General features: G+C 35.9%; 1 protein-coding gene across 2 annotated transcripts; it reads right to left on the bottom strand.

The window, feature by feature from the left end:
• Positions 1–1,161: 1,161 nt before the first annotated feature.
• Positions 1,162–10,280, bottom strand: LOC131163034 (U-box domain-containing protein 5-like). Of its 2 annotated transcripts, XM_058119732.1 has the most exons (6): positions 9,816–10,280; positions 7,905–7,980; positions 6,131–6,316; positions 5,122–5,229; positions 2,582–3,711; positions 1,162–2,319 (listed from the first exon to the last, which is right to left on the bottom strand). In XM_058119732.1, the coding sequence occupies exons 2-6, from the start codon at positions 7,956–7,958 to the stop codon at positions 1,566–1,568; spliced, it is 2,232 nt and encodes a 743-aa protein (XP_057975715.1). In that variant the 5' UTR covers positions 7,959–7,980; positions 9,816–10,280; the 3' UTR covers positions 1,162–1,565. The 2 variants fall into 2 exon arrangements, with proteins under 2 accessions (XP_057975715.1, XP_057975716.1); XM_058119733.1 differs by lacking the exons at positions 7,905–7,980; positions 9,816–10,280 and having other exon boundaries at positions 5,970–6,238.
• Positions 10,281–12,159: the final 1,879 nt, after the last annotated feature.

Raw genomic sequence — 12,159 nt, 5'->3', positions numbered from 1 at the left:
TGAAAGGAATAAGGAAAAATAACTTGTATTATTTACAATGTAGTACAATTATTGGCTCAACAGCTGTTATTTCTGAGAAAGATGTAGGTTCAGATACAAGCAGGTTATGACATATGCGATTAGCACATGCAGGAGAAAACTCTTTACAACAATTAGCTAAGCGAGGTTTGTTAAAGGGTGTAAAAGTGTGCAAACTTGAATTTTGTGAGCATTACATTCTAGGAAAACAAAATATAGTAAAATTTGGAACTACAATCCACCAGAACCACGTCCTCTTCTACTCCCATAGTTTGAACTAGAGTGACGACCATGAGAATACCCAGGCGAAGGAGGTCGGAAGGTAGTGGAATTGGCAACCAAATTTGTGGAAGACAGGAGAGCTTGGGTTTGATGTTTTAAAGGAGACTCATGATTCAAGAGGTAGCTATGGATCTTATAGGAAGAAAGAGACTCCGGGCGGGTGGTCAAGGAGGTGACAAGAGATTCATACTCTGTACCAAGACCAGCCAAGAGATAGATAGAAAACTCGGAGTCGGTGAGGGTATGACTAGCCGCAGACAAAGTCGAGGCTAAGCTTTTAGCACGACCATAATAATCAGACACAGATTCAGGGCCCTTCTTGAGTGTTGCTAACTGGTATCATGTATGAACTACATGAGCTAAGGACTTGGCAACAAACAGGCGTTGGAGAGTCATCCAGATATCAAAGGAAGAGGTACAGTCAATCACCTGAGCCAGAACAGAGTTAGAAGAGACGAAGTAAGGGTAGACATCAGCAGCTGATCTTGCTGTATCCAACGCTGGTAGTCGGGATTGGATTTACCATGAACCTATGGTGGAGGTGGTGGCGAGGAGCCATCAACAAAGCCAAAGAGTTGATGACCCTTCAAGAAGGGAACCATCTGAGTCTTCCAGAGAAGATAGTTGTCAATGGTAAGCTTCGTTGTAATGGAATGAGAGACCATAGTAAAAGGGGCAGGGTTAAGGGACGGGGGAGGTGGGGGTGGAGGAGGAGAAGCCGGGGCAGAGGAGGGTTCAGAATCAGATTCCATGGAAGAAGAAGACATGCGGGTGAGAGCTACAGTACATTAGATCGGGACGTGAGTCCATGTCAAAGTGTAAGAGATGTAGACAAGACATTGTATAAAAGGCTAAAGAGAATTTGCTGCAGAATGAATTGATTTCCTCCTTCCTTTTTTTTTTTTTAATTTTGTTATATCCATTACACAGGGATAGGCCTGAATATATAGCCTTTACAGATAACAGAATTAATTGCAATTTACAATTTTGTCCTGCCACCTCAGCGATGCTGTTACGTAGAGATTCTTCTGGAATATTTGGCCGTTGGCTGGTGTCCTCGTAGTGCCTGGAGTGCAGCAGTCTGGTATGCTGAGAAGGCGTCGTGGCTGTATCTTCAACATGCTGAAACTTGCCCCCACTAGCTCTTCATTAAGCAACACAGGCAGGCTCGATTAGGAAGGGATCAACCATATGCTTACCCGTTTATAGTTTTCTCCATGACAAGAGCCAATTTATGTGGATAACCTCAGGGAATTCTAAGGACTTCATTTTAAAAATATTGAATTAATTTTCCCTCTAAAAAATTTAGATGCCTTAGAAGATGATTTAAGTTTTTTAGGGCGGCTAGCAGAGTTCTGTGCTATGTCCAGGTTCAAAACTGTATTTGGAAGTTGATTTTCTCGAACATCATCGTTGGTAACATCTCTCAGCAGCTGAAGCAGTTCCTTCGCAACCACCTTTCCTCTGGAATTCCCATTGACACAAACACTTGCTAAAGATTGGATAATGTTCTCTTGCATGGCCAGTTCATGATACCCAGGGCAACAATGACATAAGGAAAGGAGAACATCAACAGCATGTTCTTGTTGCTCTTTAGTTCCATTTTCTAGCAGTTCAGCAATGGAAGCAATGCATATATTGGTTTCAGCAACTGCAACCACAGCCTCTTCAGTATTCAGTAAGTTGCTGAGAATTTCTAAGCAATATCCAGCAAGAATACGATCACTCAAAAACGGAATGATCTTAGGGATGCAATCCAGATACACTAGGTGGTATCCAATGTCACTGCTTGAGGACAATTTGTGTAGAATCTTCATAGCGAGCACGTGATTCTTCCTAATTTGGGAATCGAGGACTTTCAAGATGGAAGGAAGAACTCCAGATGCCACGATTTTAGTCTTATAGAAGTGTTGGCGAGACAGAACTTCCATGATTTGAAGAGCTTCTTCGCTGATTTCAGAATCTATGAATGATGCCAGCACATAGATTGCATCTTCGTGTAAAGGTGGCACCTCATTTCTAACAGCAAAAAATTGGAGCACCATGACATGAAAGAAAAGATAAAAACTGTGTGCATTAAAAAAATGAGTGGATATAAAAAATCAAATAAATAAAATATAATAAATAATCATTTGGATGTTTCGTTTCCCTCAAACCCCATTAACTAAAAGCAAGGACAGAGAAACAGAGGATGAAAACAAATAGTCCATGATGCAGTCCAAATGTTGTAATTAAATATTATGGATTTACCAATCATGAAATCCCCAATGGGAAGCATTACCTGCTCTCAAGCAAAACTGCCAGAAGCACCTTGGCTCCATCTCTCTGAGATTTTGGTTCACACAAATCCTGTGCGTTCTTCAAAAATTTGATCAGGGGTTTAATATAACTACTAGAAAACTTTAAAAAACGTGCCTTTTCATTATCTTTCAAATTATTTTTAATATCTCCCACTGCCTTGCATTGATCTTCCCATGGTAGTGTTGAAAGAAAAGCTAAATTCACACCATGGTTATCTGTAGAAGAGTCAGATCTACAAGTATTGGCAATCATCTGAGGAGGAATATAACTACAACCATCATCAATCTTGACATCCAGTGTATGTGAACCGCAGTTGGTATCTGAAGAACGAAGTGATACATTGCTGATTTGAAGGCGCAATTCATTCATAGAACTGCCAAAGCTAACAACAGAACAGGATGATGAAGCTTCCCTAGAAATGCGCAGTCCAGGAATTGGTTGGGGAGATGGGTCAGAAATAGCAAGTCCATGTCTCAGGCACCATTTGGAAATAAGATCCTTCATTCCACAGTTTGGGGTCAGGGACGTATGGGGCACCTTAATGTGAGTCACTGGACAAGAGTCATTACCCTCGTTAAACCACTTTTCAATGCACACTCTTTCAAATGTCTGTCCAGAAGCTATAATAACTGGATCATGCATTAGTCTCATAGAGATAGGACATTTGAATTCTTCAGGAGGTGTGGGTGAACAAGAATCATCAACTTGTTCCCTATCATCATTTCTCCCATGGGATTCTGATTCAAAAGACTGATTAGGTGACTCTTCACACAAGGCAAGGTTGCTTTCTGATTGGCGTCCGCAAATTGTTTTCCCATACTTCCTCAAAAGATATAGTAGGTACCTCAAAATTTTTTTCTTTGTTGTTTCTGTGTCACGGGCTTTATCATGTAGCCTCTTAATAGACCTCTTCTCTATCAAAAGCGCTATATGGTTCGTGATATTCAGCCTCAAAGCAGAAAATTGAAGAGCTTCCAACTCTGAATTGTTCGTGGAAGATGATGCAGGTGTGTCCTGACGGAGCAGCGCTAGAACAACCTTCCCAGCTTCATCTTCAGCAGGTTCCACAGTAAACCTTGCATGCCTAAGATCATCAACTATTCCGGACACCTATATACAGAATTTCATTGATGACATCAGCAGAGAAAGAGGTAGAGTGACCAAGCCTGAGAAATTCAAGATGCACCTCTCAAAAGATTCAAAATACATCCAGAAGCACTAAATTTCAAGCCAAAAAAAAAACAGGAAGAAGAATCACAAAGAGAAACTTGTGGAAGGATCCTCTTGGACAACATTAAAAAGTGAACTCGTTTCATTTCATTCTACATAACTCTCAAGGTGAGCATACATTAGTTAAATTGCATTCAAAAGCAGTCTCATTCAGTGATGGCAACATCAGAAGGCTATGAGATCTTATTAGTACTACCAACTCAGTGGTCAGTCTCACATTACCACAAAAGACCACTTGCACCACCTTTGACCTAATCATGATAGTTGTTTTTTCTTTTGTAGTAAGATTATCTACATAATACCTTCACAGATTATATGCGTCAAGTAACCATGATAATTCTGTTTATATTAAATTCATCTACACATTGGGGACATAACTTCCACTAGTGGTGATTAACCCCGATAAACTGTTTGTATGTGAGAGGGGCTTGGAGAAGGAGGTGTGCCAAACAAAATGGTGAGACGGATAGGTTTCCTTGGCTTGGTTGAGGTGGAAAAACCAGAAGGAATCAGGCATATCAACCGGATTAACCCCTTCTAGTTGAAGTTACATGAAATGTTTTGCATATGTGTGGGGCCTACAAGAAACAAGTCAAGCCACAGAATTAGGCTGCACCCAAATATTTCGTAGGGAATTTTCAGACCAGGGCACAGCCACAAGATTCTGCAGGTCTAGCCCTTTGCAAAATCAGCAGGTCATCTGGAGTACTGGTCTGATGTATCAGGTGACACCCATCCGAGGCATTGAGTGCTTCCTTTCCTCTTTAGAGCAGATGAAGTTGCCACATCTGCAGAGAGTGGCTGCTAGCATCTGCACGCCTCCCCATCAAATAAAAAAGGGAAAAAAAAAATACAGTAACAATTACAAGACAAACAATAAAGCAAGTTAAAGGTGCCATATTGGAGGCAATTAATAAAAACTGACAAACATTGCACTAACAATCAGGATCATAAATAACAAATGGTATAGTCAATTTGGTAACATTTACCATTACAACCAGTAAACATGATCTAATGTAACTGCAACGATAACAAGAGGAACAATATGAAGCAGTCATGCTGTCACAGAGACAACAAGTCAGAAAAACAAAATATTTACATAATGAATCATACTATTCCATATCAGCATGTGTCGAAGAAAAGAGAGAAATATTTCTCCTCTGAGAAAACAACTTACTGCCTAAAATTCGATGACTTGGTTGGTAGCTAGAGAATATTATTCATCTCTTAAATTAGAAACCACTACCTTTGATAAAAATAATTCACATAAGGTTATTGAGTGTAACAAACCCTTGCAGCCAACGGTGGGGGAACCAGATTTTGGATTTGAGTCAAACATGACTCGATTACATTTCGTGCCTTTTCACATCTCAGCACCATCCTATCTGCAGTAATAGCCTGACAATATTCCACCAGATGCATTATTGTCCAACCCAATGACACAATTTAAGGAAAATATTCCACACTTATAAGGAAGCTCTGATCCAATCAAAACAGATTTGAAAATAATTTGTAAGTATCATTCAGAAACATAAAACCAGTACAAAACCAAAATTGAAAATATTAACTAGAAAAAAAGACAAGATGACATTTTTTTTTATATTCAATAAGAATGGATATAGTCAAATATAAAATTACCGAAAAAAAGATATTGTCAAATATAAGAGATAAAGATTACAACCAAAAAACAAAAAATATACAGACTCATCTCTGTTGCTGCAGTTCTATGGGAAAATGCAACTGAAGATATATTTTTTTTTGTTTGGCAACCTTAGCCCAACAAGACTTTCAAATAATCAGTATAACAATATGCCCAAGAAAACCACTGCCCCCTAAAAACTGATAGATTGTGCCTTGCGAAAGAACAACTCCAATAATATAGATATCAATACACTTCTTCTTACATATGATGTTAATTGTTTACTAAATTGATCGAGCATTTTAATATGGTGTAAAACCGAAAATGATGCCTTCATATGTAGATAAACATTGTATTCTACTTGGCCTAATTTTTCCTGAGAAATATTTATTTGGCAATTTTCTCAGCTAAAAAATTCAAAAAATTCTCTGGTCAAAATTACCAAGAAAAATTTTTTTCCCACATCCAAATTTCAACTCTTTTCATACAGCACAAGTACCTTCTTTCCTACATTTTTCCTCCTTTTTCTGATGATGTGAATCCCTGCCCCCATGATTCATCACATACAAGACAGTGGAGAAAATAACACATACACTCTGTTGGTATGTTTCTTGCATAAACTCACTTTCATTTACATCGCATGGACTAGTGCAATATTACCAAATAGAGTTTACTAGACTCAGAGCAGCTCTGAATAAGTAACTTCACTTTATCCATTGCATCATTTAAAGAGCACAGTGCCTGTAATCCTGAGGATGATCGTGGTTGAGCAGACTCAATAGCAGGAAATATCTGTGAGAGCCTATCGATAATTTTTTTAAGTTCGAAGCACATTGAACGATGCACCTGTGGAAGAAGGAATATAATCACAAAGATATACTAAACTAGTTAAAACTCTGAATAAATAATATGATAGTAAGTAGAACAAGTATTTGTGAAAGAAACACCAAAAACAATTAAAACCCAAAGAAGATGTTTTTACATCTACGTATTAAATCTGAAAAGAGAAAGCATAGACATCAAGCTGTTCAGCTGCGGTGGTCAACAACTTGTCCGATTTGAAAAAAGAAATACTTACGAGGACAGTTTCTATAAAATGCATTTTCTGCTCTAGGAGCAAAGCTGTTTCCAGTCAAGTGGACCCACAAACTTCATGAATCTGCCAAAATTTTGAACTTCTGCTATTGCTGCCAATCAGACAGAAATAGCTGGGATTTCTTTGGGAACCCTGTTGCTTAATACTAGAATAAAAGGCATTCCAAACGAGCCGGGATATGAATAGAGACTATAAATATAAATTTGACCCCCTGAATTGGTCAAAACTAGGGTTGATTTGCATAGATGCATTTTGATTCGTAATGCAGTAGTTTGCATACTTAGACTGTTCCTAAGTCAACCATTCCATGCATTCCAATTGGTTGCATAATAGCCTGCATACTAGGTCATATGCATGAAATCAGAGTCAAACATTAGTAAACCAATTCATGCACTCCAATCTGTTGCAAGAAGGCCCAATAAGTCATATGCATGGAATTAGCATCAAACTTAGGTTATCCATTTTACGCCTTCTCATCAGTTTAGAAGCAAAACATAAGTAAGATGAATGCATTTATCCAAGTCAAAATTAATCTGCACTGTATTTGTCAAGAGAAATCCCCATCTCAATCTAGGCACTTGGCATGCAAGCTCTGGTTCTTGGGTTTTGGAGGGAAACTCCAAGCCCCAATTTCATTTTGTATCTCTAACTGTCGTGCCCAGATTTGGAAAGGAGTCTTGGAGTTGAGGACCAAACCAGTATGGTTAGGAGGTTGGGTAGTGGTAAGGACACATAACCTTCATTGAACACAACAAAAAATATTGAGTACAATAATGTTTAGCTTATCACATTTACACATGCAATTAACTGATTAATTGTGTATCATGAAGGGTACCTGAATGAACAAGAAGTTAACCACAAATGTAGAAACAAATGGAAACATTCTTGCCAAATATAAACAGAAATTAAGGGAAAAAACAAAAAAAATTGGCTCAGCAATTTTTTTGCAATGCATTAGGGGGGAAAACACAGTTCAGCAGTTTGTCTGAAAAGATTATCTTATACATTTTGCTTATGAAAAAACATTTAATGGGTTTTGTTATGATGCTGTTGGGATTAAAAGAATAGATGCAAAACTCAAATCAGAACAAGCATGCAGAGAAGTTGCTGCTCTTTGTTCAACCAACAAGATAGAATTTAGTGTTAATGCTTCTTGCCATATGGATGTTCCACAACATTGATTGCATTATTTGTTGCTATATGAAAAAATCCTCAATCTGCGTAGTAATATTCTTGCTTCTTAGCTAAATGGAATTTCACTTTTTAGTCAAACGAACAAGTTCAAAATGAATGAAAAGATTATGACACTAGCATCATAAGATTAAGAATAATGATTACCTTCACTGAAGTATAATATGGATGTTCCACAACATTGACTGCATCATTTGCCATTTTGTGAATAAAAAACCTTAATCTGCATAGTAATATCCTTGCTTCAGCTTTGTTACTTAATAAGCATTCTATGAAATGATGTATTAAAATAATCAAGACAATTTATTAAACAAAAATTTAGTAAGTGTTGCAAGAAATGTAACTCAAAGACCCATAAGATAAGTATCTTATGAAATATGAAAATGCATTCAGCATATTTTCCACTAATTTATATGTGAAACTAGTCTTAATCAAAATGCATTCAACATATTTTTTTATTCTTTTATCTTTGAGGATGCCTTATTCTCCATTTAGCTTGTGCTCTTTTCTGTCTCTCATAGTATGGGTTCTTTTCGCATGAAAAAAAATGGAACCCTCACAGTCATGACCTCAAAATTCATATAGAAAGAGGTACAACAACATACGTTCAATCAAACAAACAAAGTCATAAATGGTGCATTTACTAGAATGATGAAATCCTAACTTCTGTATTGCACAAAACACTATCAAAGTGAATACAGTCGGTACTAATGTTACAATTGGACATTTGGTAACCATACCAACACATTATAAGCTTCCATATCATGTAGAAAAGAAGGATTTACCATAAAAATGACATGAAAACACTATTTTGTATGGCAAGACAACTGTGATATTTCTCCCACTATGCATCGTTATTTTATAAACATTTATTAACACAATAGCATGCTCATGCAAAAGAGATATATGAGAATCAGAAAAGCATTCAATTTTCCACCATATTGCAACAAAAAAGAGGTTGGGTAATTTTGCCCCTTGTTTCCCCGGCGTGGGTTAGGGGATAATGGTGCTGTCTAAAGAAAATATATATATATATATATATATTTTTTATCAAAAGGGTAAATGTATATTGATCAAAGGGATATGTATAGATAAATCCGACACATACACCGAGCCGGGAGGCCACAGCTCCCAAACACAACTAGGAAGAACCTAGAAACAAATACAATCAAACCTGGGCATACCCAGGGCACAGCGCTTACAAACAAAGTAGCATCAAAACTAGGAAGACAACAAGTTACAAACAAAACTGGGCATACCCAGAATACAAAGAGAACGCAAGATCAAAAGAGCTCAAAGAGGCCGAGATCCCTTGTTCCATTTCTTCCTGTCTAAAGAAAATATTGAGGGTACCATTAGTGGTGTCTAAAGGAAAGATCAACTCAACTGAACCCAAACCAATCCCAGCTCTTTGGTTCTGGCAGCGAGAAATGATCCTTTTGAACTAAAATCCACAACCAAACAAATTTTTTTTTTTGTTTCAATAATTATATATTAATATGTTGCCTTATACTAGTTACTTCATCAACCAGATATGGGGCTCTTGTAGAATCATGAAAGTTACAAAGGATGTGTTTAAAGGCATGGATTTTAAGCTTTCGATTTGAGTTTATACAGGTTCAGACAAAACTTGATACAATTTGGTATGACATTTTATTCAAAAATTAGATTTGCTCAGTGAAGACGAACTCAGTCTCTTGCGTGTAGTCGTCACAACCGACACAAACACAACTAACGGGAAGTTCATAAAAGAAGGAACCTCAATCAAACAACTGTTCTGTAGGTAACAGAGGAATAAAATTCAGGAAGCAAACTGCAACAATAGGAATTCAATTAAGCACGTACAGGTCATGCACGATAAACATAAAATAATCCCATAAACAGCTCTCTTTCTGCCCAAACAAGAGCAAACTCAGATTATATCTCTGGTCACCTCAACAGAACGTGGGAAACAACAAAAAAAAACACAACTTATACAACAAATAATTGAATTCACCATTCAGACAATTCAGTCAACAGTTGTCGTGCAAAAGAAACATGGCAAGTAAGAAAGCTTACCCATAAAATTAAACATCGGAAAACTCTGCATATCCACCGGAGACTCAACTGAGTTTAAGACAAAAAGAGGAAGAAGAAGAAGAAGAAGAAGAAGCTGGCGAGCGACGAGAAAAAATCCCTAACATTCTTCTTACTTAAAAAATTTAAAGGCAAGAGCGCATAATTAAGCGATGGGTGTTTTAGTGGTTGAAAGGAAAAGTCAAGAAGATAATAGTCGGAAGGAGACAGAGTCTCAAAGCAGAGCCGTAGAGGTCAGCCGGTCAGCGACAAAGCACTTCTCCAAAGGCTCGCTGCATTTGATGATGAAGATGGGATACTGAAACCGAGGGAAAGGAAGAAAGGAGATCATGTCTACAACCGAAAATAACGATCAACGGAGGGCCCATCTACCCATTTAGTTCCTCTACTACTTTCACCATCGACGTACCTCTGATTCCAATGCAAGTCTACGGCCCAACGGCGTGGGCGAGGTACGTTCACACTGCTGGAAAAATAATATGAGGAAAAATAAATATAATAAATTAACAATAACAATAATATATACGCGTACTTATTGGAAATTGATAGGATTACTATTTTTTAAATCAATTTTGCACAAAGAATATATTTTAGTTATGAATAAAAATATTTGAAAATCAATTTGATCCAATAATTTGATTCGAATCTAATTAAAATTTTGGTTATCCAATTTGTTTGGTTTAATTTTGGTTGATTATTTTTTAACATTTTCAGTTATTGATTTGATTTTAATTTTTATGTTTGTGAATTGATAGTTATCCAAACCAAACTGATATATGTATTTATTTATAATCTATATTATTTATGTTATATATTATTATATAACAATATGTATAATATATCTTAAAGTTATAAAAAAGTATGCATAAATATATTTTGCGTAACTCATTTATGTAAATAAAGTATAAATACTCACACTAAATCAGAACCCATATAAAATATTTCATTTTTAAAAAAAAAAAGTTATAATGGTTTTAAAATAATCGAGTCAAACCACCATGTGCTGAAGGATTCGAATCGATTTCAATTTACAAAAATAATAAATCGAAACCTTTGGTTTCTAAAGATTTGGCTTAGCTAAAAAAGAGTAGAAGAGAGTGCTTGGAATAAGAGAATTTATATATTTCTCTTGAGGCCGGGTCACTCCTTAAGCCCTTCAAAGATGATTTGAATGATAAATTTTAAGGTTTCCTAATTAAAATGTCGGAGTTTGAGTCTCGAGGTTATTACTTTTAATTAAAATAATGTTTTAGTATTAGAGAGATACACTTATTATTCCGGTGAATTAATCGAGCGTTCCAAAAATCAACCTCAAACACCATAATTTTTATTTTTTTTAAAAAAATCAATCATGATAAACAAGAAATCGTAAAAATGGTTCTTAATGCTATAAAAAAATTCTTAATATTTAAAATAGACAAATTTAAAATATTAAAATAACATATACTTAATTAAGAAAATAATTATACTATTTAGTAGTAAAAAATTCGTACCAACACCTTCTTTGTATTTGTATTGGTCCCTGTCAAATTAAGAGAGAAAGGGCCAAGAGATTTCGCGTGGTGACCCGCAACATTTACATTTTTATATGAAAGTGATTCAACGCGGTTCGTGGATTTCACTCTTTCTTTTCATTGGCCACTGCTTCGGATATTTATGTTTGGTTTGTTCTTATATGTTTCTCTTTACTTCTGATGGATTAAGAAAGCGTCCAACTTACCGTTCGCACCGTTGTCCCCTTCTTCACCACAATCTTACTCAAGCCGAAACTTAAAATATTTTGTTTCAACCCGACCTATTTAGCATATGTATAATTTACATTTGATTTGGGTTCAAGTCAACTAAGAGTCCAGCTAGAACGCAAACTCCAGTCGATTAAAAATCGCTCAAACTAAAAAGAGGACAAAGTCACGGAACTAATTAAATTAATTGATAAATAATAAATATAATTTGAGAAGAATATATTTTTAATTAAAAAAATTTAAAATTAATATTTAATCAAAATATACATAAATGTACCCAACCGACTTTTCAAAAGTCGATTTGAACTTTAAAAAAAAAAAACAACAGCCGCAATTCTTGGCTGTCAAAATAGAAAAAAAATAAGAACGGCCGCAATTTGATCATATTGGCTGTCAAAAGTCGGTTCTTATATATATTTATATTCGATAGATTTAAATAAAAACGCGAGTATGATCAACTCCCCATATTTAAATTTAATCCCTAATATATTTTGAAAAATCCAAATATGATCAAATCCTCGCAGTATAATTTAATTCAGACATATGAATATAATTAAAATAAAAATAATCAATTTAAATTAGGT

Source organism: Malania oleifera, chromosome 8, assembly GCF_029873635.1.
Source record: "Malania oleifera isolate guangnan ecotype guangnan chromosome 8, ASM2987363v1, whole genome shotgun sequence".
NCBI classification, from domain to species: domain Eukaryota; kingdom Viridiplantae; phylum Streptophyta; class Magnoliopsida; order Santalales; family Ximeniaceae; genus Malania; species Malania oleifera.
Note: the sequence above shows the minus strand (reverse complement) of the source record. Positions and strands in the feature narration are given on the sequence as shown.